This window comes from Mesoplodon densirostris, chromosome 10, assembly GCF_025265405.1.
Source record: "Mesoplodon densirostris isolate mMesDen1 chromosome 10, mMesDen1 primary haplotype, whole genome shotgun sequence".
NCBI lineage: Eukaryota > Metazoa > Chordata > Mammalia > Artiodactyla > Ziphiidae > Mesoplodon > Mesoplodon densirostris.
This window is the reverse complement of record NC_082670.1, coordinates 52,447,287-52,469,345: the sequence shown is the minus strand read 5'-3', so window position 1 is coordinate 52,469,345 and position 22,059 is coordinate 52,447,287. Positions and strand designations below refer to the sequence as shown.

General features: G+C 37.7%; 1 protein-coding gene across 1 annotated transcript in view; it reads left to right on the top strand.

The window, feature by feature from the left end:
• The window catches only part of NEK10 (NIMA related kinase 10), a 290,867-nt gene that overhangs the window by 168,692 nt on the left and 100,116 nt on the right, over window positions 1-22,059 (top strand). Inside the window, exon 27 of the mRNA XM_060109508.1 lies at window positions 13,908-14,121. Coding sequence (XP_059965491.1) covers window positions 13,908-14,121 — 214 coding nt within the window. The remainder of the gene's footprint in view (window positions 1-13,907; window positions 14,122-22,059) is intronic.

Sequence of the window (22,059 nt, the reverse complement as noted above, 5' to 3'; positions counted from 1 at the left end):
CCTGGACCAGGGATCAAACCTGTGTCCCGTGCATTGGCAGTCAGATTCTTAACCACTGCACCACTGGAGAAGTCCCACCTCTTTGTTTCTTAAAATATGTAATGAAGACAGTTGAACATTGCATCCCTTTACCTCTTTCCATCTGGTCTCTCCGAGTAGAGTGGGGACGAAGTGGGTAGCATGAGTGGAATATCCCAGATTTTTTTCTAGAATGTGATTTTATGCTTATTTGATTAGAGAATCATAAAAGCATTCAGTTGCTCTTAAGAATTTCTGTGAAATATCCAAGCAGGGAGGCATTTCACAGCAATGAGTATAAAGTGGAACTTCTGGTAGGAGATATTCTTAAGATTCCAAAAGTCTATACCGAAATATTTTAGGTTATAGACAGGTAAATTCTTAGATGTTAGGCTTAGTTCATTTGTTCATTCATTTGTTCATTTATTCATTTGCTGAGTACCCATCAGGACCCAGATTCCATTTTACATGCAGGGGAGATCATGGTGAAGGAGACCCAGGTCCCTCCTCTCAACAAGTCTGCAGTTTCCAGTGGTAAAACAGACCATTATGATACAGCGGTTACAGTAGTTTTACGTACTGAAATATAGACAGTGCAATGAGAACATGTAAAAGGGGGACAGTGAGTCTGTCTAAGGGTGGTCCAAGAAGTCTTCCTAATGGAGACTTGGAAAAGAGTGGTAAGCACTAAGAGATGTGGTTTGGGAAAGAGTAGATATAATCAGCAAAAACCAAATTCAATCAGAGTGAATAAAATAACCAATAAATGGAGGCATAGGTGAGCCATGGGCTGTTTGGGAAAGAACAAGTAGGAACATTTGGTGTGTTGCTGGCGGGGAGAAGAGGGAGTGAGGCTGTGGAGGGAGGTAAGGGCTAGTTCAGGAGGGGCTTGTATCTCATGCAGGGAGTTTTAATTTTGTCCTCTTGGGACATGAGGGGATATTGAGTAATTCTGAGCAGAGGAGTGATGTCATCAGTTTTGGAATATTTTTCTGGTAGTTTACAATGTGGATCAGAGGTGGACAAGAGATGTGCCTGTCATTTAGGAGACTGTTTCAGTGGTCCAAGCAAGTGATGATGAAATAGGCCAATAGCCATGGGATTAGAGGGGAATGATACGGATTTGAGAAATATTTAGGAGGTAGAAGCCACAGGATTTGGTGTTGGTTGAATGAGGGAGGAGATGGAAGAGAAAGAAAATTGTGGATTTTCTTTTTAATTTATTGGGCACTTTACAGGGATGGCTTCATTTTATCACCATATCAGCTTGATGTGGTAGATACTATGATTATTCCATTTTACAGATTATAGTCCCAGGCTATCTGGCATTTAGAAGCTAAACCTTGCCCAAGATCAGAGTTAATAAAGAGCGAGCCAGGATTTAACCCCCAACAATCAGACCCAGAGCCTACAGGCCTAATTATGATGCTAAACTGCATCTCCCAGGTGGTTCCTTTTCTGATGATGGCAAACATAGGAAGGGGAGTAGTTTTGGGAGAGGAGGAGATGACTAAATGCCAGAACAGAGGCCATTCTGGATTCCATTTACCATAATATATAACTGTATAATTTGTAAAACTAGCTTACATTGCTTTATTATTTACAAAAAAATAGCTCAGCTGATAATTCAACTGACAGTACCTTGAATCAATTTAAATATCTGCAGACTAAGAATTTAGAACTTTTAGAATTCAGACTAAGACTAGAATATCTGCACTAATGAAAGGGGTTTTTGTAGTCATAATCAACACTTGGTCAACTGAGCATTTTTATCTGCTTTAATCCCTTTTGCTAATTAAGTGAAGGGGAGGAACCGGATTTAATTAAAAGTGAAGTTGAACACTTAGCTTCTTTTGTGATTATGAGTGAAAGTAAGAAACTTGAATACAGTATTCAAGGTCATGAAATTCTTAATAATTTTATCTTTGAATTTGTGTTTTAGAAGTGAAGTCTGATGGGACAAGGAGCATGTGTGTTGGGGGCTTGGACCCTAGTGTACGTGTGGTCCCTCCAGCTCCCTGTCTTAAGTTCTCAGCCACCTGCTTCCAGCCCTCTGGGCCTCTGCCTGGCCTCCAGCTCCACCTTTCTGTCCCTGTCCCATTGCTGCTGCCCTCTACCTGGTATGGTGATTGGGTGTGTCAGCAAGGGAGGACTGTGTTCCACCTTTATGCTTCTCCCCCAGTAGGATATGGAGGCAGGCAAAGAGGTGGTCAGGGTGGAGCAGGTGCCCTGCTGCATCTGGGTTGGGGCAAAGAAGAGGCCATCCCTGACCAGGCTGGTGGCACCCTGGCTTGTTTAGAGGGTGATTAATTGGGGGCCTCTTGCTGACCTCTAATCCAGGTACCAATTGCATCCTGCTGTCATGGAGGTTGCAATATCTTGGGGGGTTTCTTGTCTACCATCAACTGGGATGCTGTACTGTGGGAAGGGGAGATTGACTTCCTCACTCCCTGCTGGGGTCTCACAATTTATATTTTGTGGGACACCCCCCAAATTATGTAGTTGGTCCTGTCTCCTCAATCTCTTGCCTTATTTTGTATATAATAAATGCATAGACTGAATTTGTTAAGTAAGAATTCAGCAGATATGTCTGTCATAACCATAGTGCAAGCCCACTTTGTTAGAACTTAAAAACAATTAACATAAAGATAAAGCATGAAATGATAATGACTTAAAATTTGATTAAGACGTGTGTATTATACTCATGGTTATTAAAGTCAAAAAACGAGAGAGAGATCAAAGTGGCAGATTAGGAGGATGCTGGGCTCACCTCCCCTGATCCAAACAACAGCTCTTGTTGAAATCAACCTGGGGACAAGCAGAACAGCTGTTCTGCAACCAAGGCTGTAAAGAAAGATCCACACGGAGTCTGGTAGGAAGGGAGAATCGATGTGGTCAGGACCTGCACCCTTAGCAGGGACACAGGAGAGGAGGGGACATCACAGGCTCAGGGATACTCCCTGGAGAGTGAGGGATTCCAGCCACACATTGGACACCCCAGCCCTGGGATACAACACCAGGAAGACAAGCCCCTTAGCTGGCTTGAAACCCAGTGGGGCTTACCAAAGGGCTGTAAGAAACTGGGCCTCTGCTCTTGAAGAGCACACAGACTTGCTTGCTCCCAGGCAGAGTGTGGAGGCAGCACATTGAAAGCTGCCAGGGGCTCTGGCCAGCTAGCCAGGACGGCTGCATCACTCCCCGCCTATCCCTCACCTAGTTCCTGCTCTAGCCCCTCTTGCTCCAGCACTGCTCCCCACTAAGGCAGAGGCTGCCACTAACTACAAGAGTGTGCACACTTGGAGGGAACAGAGCTGGCTTGGATCCCAGCCCTGCCTCTGACCAGGATGTAGGCAGCCATTGCCAGCACATGTGTCCCTGTGCACTCTTGGGAGGGAGCAAACTCAGCTCAGCAGTGTGATACCAACCCCTCCAGCCACAACCCAGCCTCTAGCCAAGCAAGCACATCAGGGATAAAGTGAAATCAGAAAAGAAGTACAGCCTCAAGCCCTCAGGCCCTGAATCTATACCCCAAACCAAGGCTGAGACTGCCATCACACCTGGAAGAAACCCAACTTCCTCAGGGCTCCTGCTCCAGCCCTTGTGGCTCTGACCCCACCCTTCACAGGGTGCTGATGGCCACTGAGCAGAGGAGAAGCCCCAGCTTGCACCTGGCTCTGGCTCTAGCCCCTCCAACTCCACCCCTACCTCCCACCAAGGTGGTAGCTGCCAGAGCACACTGGGAGAAGACGTGGCCTATGCTAATGTCAGACCCAGCTCTCCCATCAAGTCCACTGGGCACACACAGACTTCATAGGGGCACTCCCACACAAGGACAGAGTAGGTAACTGTTTCACCTAATTTTATAGAGACAGAGAAAGTCAAACAAAATGAGAAGACAAAGAAGAATATGTTTCAAAAGAAATAAGAAAAAACCTGAAAAGAAAATCTTAATGAACTAGAGGTAAATAATTTACCTGATAAAGGGTTCAAAGCAATAGTAATGAAAATGTTAACTGAACTTGGGGGAAAAAAGAATACATGAACACAGTGAGAATTTTAACAAAGAACTAGAAGATATTTGTTTAAAAAACAGACAGAACTGAAGAATATAATAACTGAAATGAAAAATACAGTAGAGGGAATTAACAGCAGATTAAGTGATACGAACAGAAGAGCATACTAGTGACCTAGGAGATGGAAAAATGGAAATCACCCAATCAAAACAGCAAAAAGAAAAATAGATTTTAAGAAATGAGACTTGTTTAAAGGACCTCTAGGACAACATGTAGACTAACATTCACATAATATGGGTCCCAGAAGGAGAAGAGAGAGAGAAAGGGGTACAAAGTGTATTTGATGAAATTATGGCTGAAAACTTCCTGATGCTGAAGAAGGAAACAGATATCCAGGTACAGGAATCACAGAGAGTCCCAAACAAGATGAACACAAAGAGACCCTCAACAAGACCTATCATAATTAAAATGGCAAAAGTTAAAGATAAAGAGAGGATTCTAAAGGCAGCAAGAGGAGAGACCTTCAAGATGGCAGAGGAGTAAGATGTGAAGATCACCTTCCTCCCCACAAATACATCAGAAATACATCTACATGAGGAACAACTCCTACAGAACACCTACTGAATGCTGGCAGAAGACCTCAGACTTCCCCAAAGGCAAGAAACTCCCCACGAACCTGGGTAGGGCAAACGAAAAAGAAAACACAGAGACAAAAGAATAGGGACAGGACCTGCATTTCTGGGAGGGAGCTGTGAAGGAGGAAAAGTTTCCACACACTAGGAAGCCCCTTTACTGGTGGAGACTGGGGGTGGCGGTGGGGAAGCTTCAGAGCCATGGAGGAGTGTACAACAATAGGGGTGCAGAGGACAAAGTGGAGAGATTCCTGCAGAGAGGATCAGTGCCGACCAGCACTCACCAGCCTGAGACGCTTGTCTGCTCAACCTCCAGTGTGGGTGGAGGCTGGGAGCTTAGGCTCTGGCTTCGGAGGTCAGATCCCAGGGAGAGGACTTGGGTTGGCTGCATGAACAAAGCCTGAAGGGGGCTAGTGTGCCACAGCTAGCTGGGAGGGAGTCCAGGAAAAAGTCTGGACCTGCCTAAGAGGCAAGAGACCATTGTTTCAGGGTGCATGAGGAGAGGGGATTAAGAACACTGCCTAAACAAGCTCCAGAGATGGGCATGAGCTGCAGCTACCAGTGCAGACATCAGAGATGGGCATGAAATGCTAAGGCTGCTCCTGCAGCCACCAAGAAGCCTGTGTGCAAACACAGGTCACTATCCACACATCTGCTCACAAGAAACTGTGCAGCCTGCCACTGCCAGGGTCCCATGATCCAGGGACAACTTCCCCAGGAGAACGCACAGTGTGCCTCAGGCTGTTGCAACATCATGCTGGCCTCTGCTGCCACAGATTCACCCTCCATTTCATACCCATCCCTACCCCTTGGCCTGAGTGAGCCATAGCCCCCTAATCAGCTGCTACTTTAAACCCATTCTGTGTGGGTGGGAACAGACACCCTCAGGCGACCTATACGCAGAGGCAGGGTCAAATCCAAAGCCGAACCCCAAGAGCTGTGTGAACAAAGAAGAGAAAGGGAAATTTCTCCCAGCAGCCTCAGGAGCAGCGGATTAAATCTCCACAACCAACTTGATATACTCTGCATCACTGGAATACGTGAATAGACAAGAAATAATCCCAAATTTGAGGTGGTGGACTTTAAGAGCAACTGTAGACTTGGGCTTTGTGTTCTGTGTATAATTTTTTTCTGGTTTTATGTTTATCTTAGTTTAGTATTTAGAGTTTATTATCATGGGTAGATTTGTTTATTGATTTGGTGGCTCTGTTTTGTTTTTTTTCTTTTTATATATAGTTTTTTTTCCCTTTTCTCTTTTTGTGAGTGTGTATGTGTATGCTTCTTTGTGTGATTTTGTCTGTATAGCTTTGCTTTTACCATTGTCCTAGGGTTCTGTCTGTCTGATTTTTTTTTCATTTTTTTTTTTAGTAAAGTTTTTCGCACTTGTTATCATTGGTGGATTTGTTTTTTGGTTTGGTTGCTGTCTTCTTTCTTTCTTTCTTTCTCCTTTTTCTTTTTTTATTACTTTTTATTTTTTAATTATTATTTTTTTAATTTTTATTTTAATAACTGTATTTTATTTATTTATTTTTCTTTCTTTCTTTTTTTCTCCAATTTGTTCTGAGCTGAGGGACTGACAGGATCTTATTGCTCTGGCCAGGTGTCAGGCCTGTGCCTCTGAGGTGGGAGAGCTGAGTTCAGAACATTGGTCCACCAGAGGCTTCCCAGCTCCACATAATATCAAACAGCAAAAGCTCTCCCAAAGATCTCCATGTAAGTGCTAAGACCCATCTCCACTCAAGAATCTGCAAGCTACAGTGCTGGACACCCTATGCCAAACAACTAGCAAGAAGGGAACACAACCCCACCCATTAGCAGAGAGGCTGCCTAAAATCATAATAAGTTCACAGAAACCCCAAAACACACCACTGGACGTGGTCCTGCCCACCAGAAAGACAAGATCCAGCCTCATCCACCAGAATACAGGCACCAGTCCCCTTCACCAGGAAGCCTATACAACCCACTGAACCAAACTTAGCCACTGGGAACAGACAGCAAAAACAACAGGAACTACAAACGTACAGTCTTCAAAAAGGAGACCCCAAAGACAGTAAGAAAAGCAAAATGAGAAGAGAGAGAAACACACAGCAGATGAAGGAGCAAGGTAAAAACCCACCAGACCAAACAAATGAAGAGGAAATAGGCAGTCTACCTGAAAAAGAATTCAGAGTAATGATGGTAAAGATGATCTAAAATCTTGGAAGTACAATGGAGAAAATACAGGAAACATTTAACAAGGACCTAGAAGAACTAAAGAGCAAAAAAACAATGATGAAGAACACAATAAATGAAATTAAAATTTTTCTAGAAGGAATCAATAACAGAATAACTAAGGCAGAAGAACGGATAAGTGACCTGGAAGATAAAATCGTGGAAATAACTACTACAGAGCAGAATAAAGAAAAAAGAATGAAAAGAATTGCGGATAGTCTTAGAGACCTCTGGGACAACATTAAACGTACCAACATTCGAATTATAGGGGTCCCAGAAGAAGAAGAGAAAAAGAAAGGAACTGAGAAAATATTTGAAGAGATTATAGTTGAAAACTTCCCTAATATGGGAAAGGAAATAGTCAAGTCCAGGAAGTGCAGAGAATCCCATACAGGGTAAATCCAAGGAGAAACATGCCAAGACACTTATTAATCAAACTATCAAAAACAAAATACAAAGAAAAAATATTAAAAGCAACAAGGGAAAACAACAAATAACACACAAGGGAATCCCCATAAGGTTAACAGCTGATCTTTCAGCAGTAACTCTGCAAGCCAGAAGAGACTGGCAAGACATATTTAAAGTGATGAAAGGGAAAAACCTACAACCAAGATTACTCTACCCAGCAAGTATCTCATGCAGACTTAACAGAGAAATAAACACCTTTACAGACAAGCAACAGCTGAGAGAATTCAGCACCACCAAACCACCTTTACAACTATAGCTTTACAAATGCTAAAGGAACTTCTCTAGGCGGGAAACACAAGAGAAGGAAGAGGCCTACAATAACAAACGCAAAGCAATTAAGAAAATGGTAATAGGAACCTACATATTGAAAACTACATTAATGTAAATGGATTAAATGCTCCAACCAAAAGACATAGACTGACTGAATGCATACAAAAAGAAGACCCGTATATATGCTGTCTACAAGAGCCCACTTCAGACCTAGGGACACATACAGACTGAAAGTGAGGGGATGGAAAAAGATATTCCATGCAAATGGAAATCAAAAGAAAGCTGGAGTGGCAACTCTCATATCAGACAAAATAGATTTAAATTAAAGACTATTACAAGAGACAAAGAAGTATACTACATAGTGATCAAGGGATCAATCCAAGAAGATATAACAATTATAAATATATATGCACCCAACATAGGAGCACCAAAATACATAAGGCAAATGCTAACAACCATAAAACGGGAAACTGACAGAAACAGAACAATAGTAGGGGACTTTAACACCCCATTTTCACCAATGGACAGATAATCCAAAATGAAAATAAATAAGAAAACACAAGCTTTAAATGATACATTAAACAAGATGGACTTAATTGATATGTATAGGACATTCCATCCAAAAACAACACAACACACTTTCTTCTCAAGTACTCAAGGAACGTTCTCCTGGATAGATCATATCTTGGGTCACAAATCAAGCCTTTGTAAATTTAGAAAATTGAAATTGTGTCAAGTATCTATTCCAGCCACAACGCTATGAGACTAGATATAAATTACAGGAAAAAAATCTATAAAATACAAACACATGGAGGCTAAACAATACACTACTAAATAACCAATAAATCACTGAAGAAATCAAAGAGGAAATTGAGAGATACCTAGAAACAAATGACAATGAAAACATGTTGACCCAAAACCTATGGGATGCAGCAAAAGCAGTTCTAAGAGGGAAGTTTATAGCAATACAATCCTACCTCAAGAAACAAGAACCCTCTCAAATAAACAACCTAACCTTACACCTAATGCAACAAGAACAACAACAACAACAACAAAAAAAACCCAAAGTTACCAGAAGGAAATAAATCATAGACATCAGATCAGAAATAAATGAAAAATAAATGAAGGAAACAATAGCAAAGAACGATAAAACTAAAAGCTGGTTCTTTGAGAAGATAAACAAAATTGATAAACCATTAGCCAGACTCATCAAGAAAAAAACGGAGAAGACTAAAATCAATAGAATTAGACATGAAAAAGGAGAAGTAACAACTGACACTGCAGAAATACAAAGGGTCATGAGAGATTACTACAAGCAACTATATGTCAATGAAATGGACAACCTGGAAGAAATGGACAAACTCTAAGGAAAGCACAGCATCTGAGACAGAACCAGGAAGAAATGAAAATATAAACAGACCAATCACAAGCCCTGAACTTGAGACTGTGATTAAAAATCTTCCAACAAACAAAAGCCAGATGGCTTCACAGGCGATTTCTATCAAACACTTAGAGAAGAGCTAACACCTATCCTTCTCAAACTCTTCCAAAATATAGAAGATGGAGGAACGCTCCCAACTCATTCTACGAGGCCACCATCACCCTGATACCAAAACCAGACAAAGATGTCACAAAGAAAGAAAACTACAGGCCAGTATCGCTGATGAATGTAGATGCAGGTATCCTCAACAAAATACTAGAAAACAGAATCCAACAGCACATTAACAGGAGCATACACCATGATCAAGTGGGGTTTATCCCAGGAATGCAAGGATTCTCCAATATATGCAGGTCAATCAATGTAGTAAGCCATATTAACAAATTGAAAGATAAAAACGATATTATCATCTCAATAGATGCAGAAAAGCTCTTGACAAAATGCAACACCCACTTAAGATAAAAACCCTCCAGAGAGCAGGCATAGAGGGAACTTACCTCAACATAATAAAGGCCATATAGGACAAACCCACAGACAACATCTTTCTCAATGGTGAATAACTGAAACCATTTCCTCTAAGATCAGGAAGAAGACAAGGTTGTCCACTCTCACCACTATTATTCAACATACTTTTGGATGTTTTAGCCACAGCAATCAGAGAAGAAAAAGAAATAGAGGAATCCAAATCAAAAAGAAATAAAGCTCTCACTGTTTGCAGATGACATGATACTATATAAAGAGAATCCTAAAGATGCTTCCAGAAACCTACTAGAGCTAATCAATGAATTTGGTAAAGTAGCAGGATACAAAATGAATGCAGAGGAATCTTTTGCATTCCTATTCACTAATGATGAAAAATCTGAAAGAGAAGTTAAGGAAACACTCCCATTTAGCATTGCAACACAAAGAATAAAATACCTAGGGATAAACCTACCTCCGGAGACGAAAGTCCTGTATGTGCAAAACTATAAGACACTGATGGAAGAAATTAAAGATGATACAAATAGATGGAGAGATATACCATGTTCTTGGATTGGAAGAATCAACATTGTGAAAATGACTCTACTACCCAAAGCAATCTATGGATTCAATGTAGTCCCTATCAAATTACCACTGGCATTTTTCACAGAACTAGAACAAAAAATTTCACAATTTGTATGGAAATACAAAAGACCCCGAATAACCAAAGCAATCTTGAGAAAGAAAGACGGAGCTGAAGGAATCAGTCTCCCAGACTTCAGACTATACTACAAAGGTACAGTAATCAAGACAGCATGGTACTGGCACAAAAACAGAAATATAGATCAATGGAACAGGGTAGAAAGCCCAGAGATAAACCCCCGCACCTATGGTCACCTTATCTTTGATAAAAGAGGCAAGAGTATACAATGGAGAAAAGAGAGCCTCTTCAATAAGTGGTGCTGGGAAAACTGGACAGCTACATGTAAAAGAATGAAATTAGGACACTTCCTAACACCATACACAAAAATAAACTCAAAATGGATTAAAAACCTTAATGTCAGGCCAGACACTTTAAAACTCTTACAGGAAAGCATAGACAGAACACTCTATGACATAAATCACAGCAAGATCTTCTTTGACCCACCTCCTAGAGAAATGGAAATAAAAACAAAAATAAACAAATGGGACCTAATGAAACTTACAAGCTTTTGCACAGCAAAGGAAACAATCAACAGGAAGAAAAGACAACCCTCAGAATGGGAGAAAATATTTGCAGATGAAGCAACTGACAGGGATTAATCTCCAAAATATACAAGCAGCTCATGCAGCTCAATATCAAAAAACAAACAACCCAATCCAAAAATGGGCAGAAGTCCTAAGTAGACATTTCTCCGAAGAAGATATACAGATTGCCAACAAACACATGAAAGAATGCTCAACATCACTAATCATTAGAGAAATGCAAATCAACACTACAATGATGTTTCACCTCACACCAGTGTGAATGGCCATCATCAAAAAATCTACAAATAATAAATGCTGGAGAGCGTGTGGAGAAAGGGAACCCTCTTGCACTGTTGGTGGGAATGTAAATTGATACAGCCAGTATGGAGAACAGTATGGAGGTTCCTTAAAAAACGGAAAATAGAACTACCATATGACCCAGCAATCCCGCTACTGGGCATATACCCTGAGAAAACCATAATTCAAAAAGAGTCATGTACCACAGTGTTCATTGCAGCTCTATTTACAATAGCCAGGACATGGAAGCAACCTAAGTGTCCATGAGCAGTTGAATGGATAAAGAAGATGTGGCACATATATACAATGGAATAGTACTCAGCCATAAAAAGAAATGAAATTGAGTTATTTTTAATGAGGTGGATGGACCTAGAGTATGTCATACAGAGTGGAGTAAGTTAGAAAAAGAAAAACAAATACCATATACTAACACATATATATGGAATCTAAAAAAAAATGGTTTTGAAGAACCTAGGTGCAGGACAGGAATAAAGACACAGACGTAAAGAATGAACTTGAGGACACAGGGAAGGGGAAGTGTAAGCTGAGATGAAGTGAGAGAGTGACATGGGCATAGATACACTACCAAATGTAAAGTAGATGGCTACTGGGAAGCAGCCATATAGCACAGGGATTTCAGCTCAGTGCTTTGTGACCACCTAGAAGGGTGGGTTATGGAGGGTGGTGGGGAGGAGATGCAAGTGCGAGGAGATATGGGGATATATGTATATGTATATGTAAAGCTGATTCACTTTGTTATAAAGCAGAAACTAACACACCATTGTAAGGCAATTATACTCCAATAAAGATGTTTAAAAAAAGAATAAAAAGAAAAAAAATAAAATAAAGGCAGCAAGAGAAAAACAGTCAGTTACAGGGAACTTCCATAAGGCTTTCAGCTGATTTTTTCTGCAGAAACATTGCAGGCCAGAAGGGAGTGGTATGATATATTTAACGTACTGAAAAGAAAAAAACAAAACAAAAACATAAACCCTACCCCTACCACCTAGGATACCAGCAGGGTTATCATGAGATTGTCTCTAAAATCAGGCACAAAGATGCCCACTCTCACCATTTCTAGTTAACATAGTACTGGAATTCCTAGGCACAGCAATCAGACAAGAAAAAGAAATAAAAGGCATCCAAATTGGAAGGGAAAAAGTAAAATTGTCACTATTTTCAGAGGACATGATAGTATATATATAAAACCCTAAGTTCTCCACCAAAAAACTATTAGAACTAATAAGTAATTCAGTAAATCAGGATACAACATTATTATATGGAAATCTGTTGATTTTTTAAACAACATATAATAATGAATTCTCAGAAAGAGCATGCAAGAAAATACTGCCATTTATGGTTGCTTCAAAAAGCATAAAATACATAGGAATTATCTCAGCCATAGAAAAGAACAAAATTTTGCCATTTGCAACTACATGGATGGACTTAGAGGGTATCATACTAATTGAACTAAGTCAGACAGAGAAAGACAAATACTGTATCTTGTCACATATATTAATCTAAAAAGTAAAACAAATGAATGAATATAACAAAATAGGACAGACTCATAGATACAGTGAAAAAAACAGTGGGTAGAGGGGTTGGGGGAGAGGCAAGATAGGGGAAGGGGATTAAGAGGTACACTACTAGGTATGAAATAGATACAAGGATATATTGTACAGCACAGGGACTATAGCCAATATTTTATAATAACTTTAAATGGAATACAATCTATAAAAATATTCAATCACTATGTTGTATACCTGAAACTACTCTAACATTTTAAATCATCTACAATTTAAAATAAAAGAAAAATAAAATAAATAAATAAATGCAAATAAACCTTAAGGACGAATAATTAGAAAAATAACTAGTTAGAGTGTTATTTTCACTTCTGTTATTAATAGTAATTGTGAGTAATAATTCTTAAATCTTGCCTGGAGACATTAGTATAGTTGAAAGTTGTATTAACTTTGGGATGCTAAATCAAATACAAGATGTGAAAATTAGATCTTTTAGTCAAAGTCCAAATAAGTAAAATTTTATTGAGAAGTACACATAACTTCATTGAAATTAGAGCTTTTGAATTAAAAAGATAGACAAATATTCTAGTGAGTGCCAGAATGTTTTAAATTATGCTAACCAGTGATCTTGATAATTGGTTCCACAAGCATCTAGAATAGCCTTCTCTTAGTGTTTAGCTGTGACAGAAACAATGCTCCCTTTAGCAGGCTGATTGATATTTCCTACTGCCAAAATCTGAGAAAATTTTTAGCATGTGATGTGTCAAATTATCTGTTAAAAATTATGAAACACACCTTAAACCTCTAAGTAACTGGGTTGAATTTTATTTTTATGACATCATGCTTTGTAAGACTCTCACTAATCAAAGTTGTTGACATTGCCCCTATACAGCTGGAAAAGGCCAAAAAGTTGTTATCTCCCCCCCGCACAAGAATCCTGCCTTCCTTTTGGTGCATCAGGTGTGATCATCAGGGCCTATATTATTGGGATCATTCTTTGTTTAACTGGCCGATGAGTTGGAGTGGTTTTACAAAATAACCACTTACACAAGGAGACGCAGACCCCACCTGCCCATCCTGAGACTGGGAGCAGCTTCCTGTGCAGCCTGTAACCCTTGCCCACCAGCCTAGCTGCAAAGAGAACAGTGCTGCTCCTTCTCCTCCCCAAACTTTCCAAATGCCTTTTGAGAGGTCTTTGATGCAAAGCTATGCTTGATGTCCACCTTGCCTGGGTTCTCTTGGGTGCAAACATCATTGGGGACACACAGCAGAATTTAAACTTGGCCCTTCACACCCCATGGCCTGGTCCCGATTTTGACCAGAGGGCTGTAATTAGGTTATCTTCCCTTAGATGCCTCACTCCTGATGCAGAAACCCACCCAGATATCGTAGAAGTCAGCTCCATGATATCAGATGTCATGATGAAGTATGTAGATAATTTATCCGCATCCCAGCTGGCCTTGGAGAAGAAGCTGGAATGGGAACGGAGACGCACACAGAGGTATTTTATGGAAGCCAACCGGAACACAGTCATGTGTCAGCGCGAGCCGGCTCTTCTCTCTCAAGTAAGTGGAAATCTTTCAATCTCTTCAGGATGCGTTCTGATGGACTGTCTGAGGCTGTTCTTGCTTGTGTTGAGGAAAATTAATCTTAAGTTAGAAAAATATTAATTGCTACATGTAATATTTCACTACTATAGAGATACATATTTGCATCCATTTTGATATCTTATAGTTAAAATTAAGTCAATATAATTGATGTTCCAAAGAACTAACCCATAATTTGTTGTATATTACAAAACCAGAGGTATCAGAAAGATATCTTAGAAATTCTTTAAGTTTGTAATATGATCTTTGTATAAGTAGCAGTGACTGCTTATATTCAATTTATTCAGCAATCTTGGAAATATGGATGAAAATATTGTATGTCAGTTTAAAGAAGGAAATTATATTTGCTTTAAAAATTTTTTCTTATTAGTCTGTGTAATTGATTTCATTACTGTTTTTGGTGGTAGTAATTTTGCCATGGTACAAATCAGAATATGTGCTTTTATTTTTCATGACATTAACCTTTAAATTATTTTGATATTTAAGTTTATTTCTGAGTATACTTGAAAAAGGGATGCCAAAGCCACAGACTTCCGCAAGTACATGCGATGGTGCCTGTGACACCCTTGTTCTATTTTCTCTCTGCCTTTGTTGTATCATGACCCATGACTTATCCTTCACTCATGCTCTGGGTCCCCTGAAAGCAGGGATTTATTAAGGGAAGGGGCCCTTCAACCCATAAATGTTCTTTTTTAACCCTCCTGAGGATGGGCCCATCACAATAGGGTCACAAAGCCCATCCTTGATCAGGATACCTGGTCACTAAATTCCTTTCCATGATCTGCCTCAGCTGGGAAAATTATATAAGAATTAGTCTCCAAGAAGAGCCAGTTTTGATTTCTTGAATAACAGCATTTCCAGCAACCTGCTTTTTTAGGAAAGCAATACTATTTGGTGGTTTATCTTGCCATTCTTGGAATCCGGAAGTTAAAGATTCAATTAATATAATTTTGGTGGGTTTTTAAAAATTTTATTTCATTTTTTATGTTTTTAGTACAGTCATACCTTTTATTTCACTTTTCATGTTTTTTTAATTGAAATATAGTTGATTTACAATATTATATTACTTTCAGGTATATAACATAGTGGTTCATAATTTTTCCATTTATACTCCATTCCAAGTTTTTATAAAATAGTAGCTATATTCCCAGTGCTGTACATAGCATCCTTGTATCTTATTTATTTTATACCTAATAGTTTGTGTCTCCTAATTCCCTACCCTTATCTTGCCCCTCCTCCTTCCATCTCCCCACTGGAAACCACTAGTTTGTTCTCTCTATATATGAGTCTATTTGTTTTATTATATTCATCTGTTTGTTTTATTTTTTTGAGATTCCACATACAAGTGATATCATATAGTATTTGTTTTTCTCTGTCTGACTTATTTCACTAAGCATAATACCCTCCAGGTCCATCCACTCGGTTGCAAACAGCAAAATTTCATTCTTTTTTTATGGCTGAGTGGTATTCTACTGCATATATATGTACCACATCTTCTTTATAGCATTCTGCTTATGTTTTCTGCAAGGAGTTTTATTGATTCCAGTCTTACATTTAGGTCTTTAATCCATTTTGAGGTTATTTTCCTATATGCTGTGAGAAAATGTTTTAATTTCATTCTTTTCCATGTAGCTGTCCAGTATTCCTAGCACCACTTATTGAAGAGACTGTCTTTCCCCCGTTGTATATTCTTGTCTTCTTTTTCATACATTAATAGACCAGAAGTGTGTGGGTTTATTCCAGGCTCTCTATTCTAACCCATTGATCTATGTATCCATTTTTGTGCCAGTACCATACTGTATTGATGACTGTAGCTTTGTAATATAGTCTGAAGGGAGCATGATACCTCCAGCTCTGAGGCTTTTCTCAAGATTGCTTTGGCTATTTAAGATCTTTTGTGTTTGCATACACATTTTGGAATTTTTTTCTACTTCTGTGAAAAATGCCACTGGTATTTTGATAGGGATTGCATTGAATCTGCCTTAGGTAGTATGATCATTTTTACAATGTTAATTCTTCCAATCCATGGACACAGTATCTTTTGTCATCTTTTTTTGTCCTCTTCAGTTTTTTTCATCAGTGTCTTAGAGTTTTCCAATGCTTTAGTGTCTTAAAGTTGTCCAGTTTTCCAACTCCAATTAAGGAGTTTTAACCTCCTTAATTAGATTTTTTCCTAGGTATATTTTTGATGGATGGTAAATGGGATTGTTTTCCTAATTTCTCTTTCTGATAGTTTGTTCTTAATGTGTAGAAATGTAACAGATTTCTGTATATTAATTTTGTATCCTGAAACTTTACTGAATTCATTGATGAGTTATAGTAGTTTTTTGGTGCTGCCTTTAAGATTTTCTATGTTTAGTACCACATCATCTGCAAATAGTGACAGTTTTACTTCTTTCTTTTCAATTTGGATTCCATTTGCTTCTTTTTCTTGTCTGATTGCTATGGCTAGGACTTCCAATATTATGTTGAAAAAAGGGGCAAGAATGGGCATCCTTGTCTTGTTCCTGATCTTAGAAGAAATGCTTTTAGCTCTTCACTGTTTAGTAGGCTGTTAGCTGTGGGTTTATCATATATGGGCTTTATTATGATGAGGTATGTTCCTCTATACCCAGTTTGTGGAGAGTTTTTAATTGTAAGTGGATGTTGAATTTTATCAAAACCTTTTTCTGCATCTATTAAGATGATCATATGATTTTTATTCTTCAATTTCTTGTTTCTTAAGTAGAGTTGATTTACAGTGTTGTGATAGTTTCTGGTGTACATACAGCAGGGTGATTCAGTTTTTGTATATATATATATATGTTATTCTTTATCAGACTCTATTCCATTATAGGTTATTACAAGATATTGAATATAGTTCCCTCTTCCATAGAGTAGATCCTGGTTGTTTTTCTACTTTATATATAATAGTGTGTATTTGTTAATCCCAAACTCCTAATTTATCACTCCTCCTTTCCCCTTTGGTAACCATAAGTTTGTTTTCTGTGTCTGTGAGTCAGTTTCTGTTTTGTAAATAAGTTCATTTGTGTCATTTTTTTTAGATTCCACATATAAGTGATATCATGTGATATTTGTCTTTCTCTGATTTCATTTAGTATGATAATCTATAGGCTCATTCACATTGTTGCAAATTACATTGTTTTATTCTTTTTTATGTCTGGGTAATATTTCATTATATACATATATACCATATCTTCTTTATCCATTCATCTATTGATGGACATTTAGGTTGCTTCCATGTCTTGGCTATTGTAAATAGTGCTGCTATGAACATTGGGGTGCATGTATCTTTTCAAATTAGAGTTTTCTTTGGATATATGCCCAGGAGTGGGATTGCTGGATCATATGGCAACTCTATTTTTAGTGTTTTGAGGAATATCCATACTGTTCTCTATAGTAGCTGCACAAATTTACATTCCTACCAACAGTGTAGGAGAATTCCCTTTTCTCCACACCCTCTCCAGCACTTATTATTTATAGACTTTTTGATGACGACCATTTAGACTGGTGTGAAGTGATATCTCATTGTAGTTTTGATTTGCATTTCTCTAATAATTAGAAATATTGAGCATCTTCTCATGTGCCTTTTGGCCATCTCTATGCCTTTTTTGGAGAAATGCCAATTTAGGTCTTCTGTCCATTTTTTTATTGGGTTGTTTGTTTTTTGGATATTGAGTTGTATGAGCCGTTTGTATATTTTGGAGATTATTCCCTTGTCGGTCACATCATTTGCAAATATTTTCCCAGTCTGTAGGTTGTCTTTTTGTTTTTTCTCCTTTGATTAGGTCCCATTTGTTTATTTTTGCTTTTAGTTCTTTTGCCTTAGGAGACAGATCCAAAAAGTATTGCTACAATTTATGTCAAAGAGTATTCTGCCTATGTTCTCTTCTGGGAGTTTTATGGTGTCATGTCTTATAATTAACCCTTTAAGCCATTTTGAGTCTATTTTTGTGTATGGTTTGAGGATGTGTTCTAAGTTCATTTATTTACATGCAGCTACTCAGCTTTCCCACCACCACTTCCAGAAGAGACTGTCTTTTCTCCATTGTATTTTCTTGCCTCCTTTGTCAAAGATTAATTGACCGTAGGTGTGTGTTTATTTCTGAGCTCTCTCTTCTATTGCAGAGATCTATATGTCTCTTTTTGTGCCAATACCATGCAGTTTTGATTGCTGTAGCTTTGTAGTATTGTCTGAAGTCTGTGAGGGTTATGCCTCTAGCTCTCTTCTTTTTTCCTCAGGGTTACTTTGGCAATTCTGGGTCTTTTTGTGGTTCCATATAAATTTTAGGATTATTTTTTCTAGTTCATTGAAAAATGTCATGGGTAATTTGATAGGGATTGTATTAAACCTGTAGATTTCTTTGGATAGTATGACCATTTTAATAATATTAATTCTTTCATTCCAGGATCGTGGGATATCTTTCTATTTATTCTAATCATCTTTAACTTCCTTTAAAAATATTTTATAGTTTTTGGGATTTAAGTCTTTCACCTCCTTGGTTAGGTTTATGCCTAAGTACTATTTCGTTTGTTTGGTGCAATTTTAAAAGGGATTTTTTAAAAACTTTCTTCTTCTGATATTTCATTGTTAGTGAAAAGAAATGCAACCAATTTCTGTATGTTAATCTTGTATCCTTCTACCTTGCTGAACTCATTGATCAGTTCTAGTAATTTTTGTGTGGAGTCTTTAGGGTTTTCTATATGTGTATATGCATCATATCATCTGCATATAATGACAATTTCACCTCTTCCCTTCCAATTTGGATACCTTTAATTTCCTTGTCTAGTCTGGCTGCTGTGACTCAGAAATTTGATACTATGTTGAATAGAAGTCATGAGAGTCGGTATCCTTGTCTTGTTCCTTGAATTTAGTGGGAAGGCTTTCAACTTTTCACCACTGAGTACTACGTTGGCTGTGTTTTTGTCATAAATAGCTTTTATTATTCTGAATTATGCTCTATACGCACTTTGGTGAGAGTATTTTTCATGAAAGGATGTTGAATTTTATCAGATGCTTTTTCTGTATCTATTGAAATGATCATGTGGTTTTGTCTTTTCTTCTGTTGATAATGGTGTATCACATTGATTGATTTACATATGTGGAACCATCCTTGTGACCCTGGGATGAATCCAGCTTGATCATGGTATATGAAAAAGGATTTTTCTATGTTGTTGGATTTGGTTTACTAATATTTTGTTGAGGACTTTTGCATCTATATCCATCAAAGATATTGGCCTATAATTTTCTTTTTTGGTAGTGTCTTTGTCTGGTTTTAGTATCAGGATTATGGTGGCTTCATAGCATGACTACAGGAGTGTTCCCTTCTTTTCAGTCTTTTGGAAGAGTTTGAGGAGGATTTGTATATATTCTTCTTTGTATGTTTATAGAATTCCCCAGTGGAGCCATCTGGTCCTGGACTTTTGTTTGCAGGGAGGTTTTTTTTTTAAAAAAATTATTATTACAGATTCTATTTCACTTCTAGTGATTGGTCTGTTCAATTATCTATTTCCTTTTGATGCAGTTTTGGCAGGCTGTATGTTTCTAGAAACTTCCATTTCTTCTAGGTTGTCCAATTTGTTAACATATAATTGCACATAGTATTCTTTTTTATTTTGGGGGGTATTTCTGTGGTATTGGTTGTTATTTCTCTTCTTTCATTTTCTTATTTTCTTTCTTTGTGTCCTCTCTCTTTCCTTCCTGGTGAGTTCCTCACTTTGTTAATGTGGTGTTTCACAGTGATTGAACCATTCTTGCATCCCTGATATAAATCCCATTTGATGAAGGTGTATGATCCTCTTAATGTATTGTTGAATACAGTTTGCTAATATTTTCTTGAGAATTTTGCATTTATGTTCATCAGTGATATTGGTCAGTATTCTTTTTTATTATATCTTGGTCTGGCTTTGGTATAGTGTGATATTGGCCTTTTAGAATGTGTTCAGAAGTGTTCCTCTCTCTGAAACTTTTTGGAAAAGTTTGTGAAGGATAGGTGCTAACTCTTTTCTGAATGTTTGGTAGAGTTTACCTGTGAAGCACCTGGTCCTGGACTTTAGTTTGTTGGATTTTTTTATTACTATTTTAATTCCATTACTGGTAAATTGTCTGTTCATGTTTTCTATTTTTTCCTGGTGCAGTCTTGGGAGATTCTACATTTCTTGGAATTTGTCCGTTACTTCTTGGTTGTCCGTTTTATTGGCATACAATCATTTATAGAACTCTCTCATGATTCTTTGTATTTCTGTGGTGTTTGTAACCTCTCATTTTTCATTTCTGATTTTATTGATTTGAACCCTCTCTCGTTTTCTCATTTTTTTCATAGTGAATCTGGCTAAAGGTTTATCAATTTTGTTTATATTTTCAAGACAATTGCTCTTAGATTCACCAATCTTTTTTATTGTTTTGTCTTGGGTTTTTTTTTGACGTCTATTTCATTTATTTCTCCTCTGATCTTTACGTTTTCTTTCCTTCTGCTAACTTTGGGTTTTCTTCATTCTTCTTTTTCAAATTCTGTTAGGTGTAAGTTTAAGTTGGGTTTTTTGTTGGGGTTTTTTTGGGGGGGATTGTTGTTTGTTAGGTTTTGGTTTTTGGTGGGGTTTTTTCAATTTTTTCTTGTTTCCTAAGGTAGGCTTCTATTGCTATAAACTTCAGTCTTTGAACTGCTTTTGCTGCATCCCATAGATTTTGGACTGTTGTGTTTCATTTTCGTTTGTCTACAAGTATTTTTGATTTCTTCTTTGATTTCTTCAGTAATCCATTTGTTGTTTAGTAGCATATTGTTTAGCCTTCATGTGTTTGTGTATTTTGCAGTTTTTTTCTTGTAGTTGATTCTAGTCTCATAACATTATGGTCAGAAAATACGCTTGATATGATTTAATTTTTCTTAAATTTACTGAGACTTATTTTGTTGCCTAACATGTGATCTATCCTGGAGAATGTTCCATGTATGTTTGAAAGGAATGTGTATTCTTCTGGTTTTTGATGGAATGTTTTATGTATATCTGTTAAGTCTATTTGGTCTAGTGTGTCATTTAAGACCAGTGTTTCCTTATTGATTTTCTGTCTGGATGATCTCTCCACTGATGTAAGTTGCGTGTTAAAGTCCTCTGCTATTATTGTGCTACTGTCAATTTCTCTAATTATGTTTGTTAATATTTGCTTTATGTATTTAGGTATTTATGTTGGGTGCTTATATATTTTAAATCCTTATATCTTCTTCTTGGCCCTTGATGATTGTAAAATTCTTCAGTCTTTTTACAGTCTTTGTTTTAAATGCTATTTTGTCTGATATAATTATTGCTACTCAAGCTTTCTTTTCTTTTCCATTTGCATGGAATACCTTTTCCATCCCCTCACTTTCAGTCTGTGTGTGTATTTTTTATTTGAAATGAGTGTCTTGTAGGCAGCGTATATGTGGATCTTGCTTTTTTATCCATTCAGCCACTCTGTGTCTTTTGATTAGAGCATTTAGTCCATGTACATTTAAAGTAATTATTGATAGGTATGTACTTATTGCCATTTTGTTAATTGTTTTGTGGTTGTTGTTGTAGTTATTTTTGTGCTCTTTCTTCTTTTGTTCTCTTCACCTGTGGCTTGAGGACTATCTTTAGTGTTATGTTGGGATTCTTTTCTCTTTTTTGTGTGTGTCTATCATAGATTTTTGTTTTGTTATTACCATGAGGTTTATATATAGCTATATGCACACACATATATATATATACACAGATATACATTTTTTAAATTTTAAGTTGCTGATCTCAATTTTTTTTATGTTGAGGCTTCTTTTAATTATTTTTATTTTTGGCTGTGTTGGGTCTTCATTTCTGTGTAAGGGCTTTCTCTAGTTGTGGCAAGCGGGGGCCACTCTTCATTGCAGTGTGCGGGCCTCTCACTGT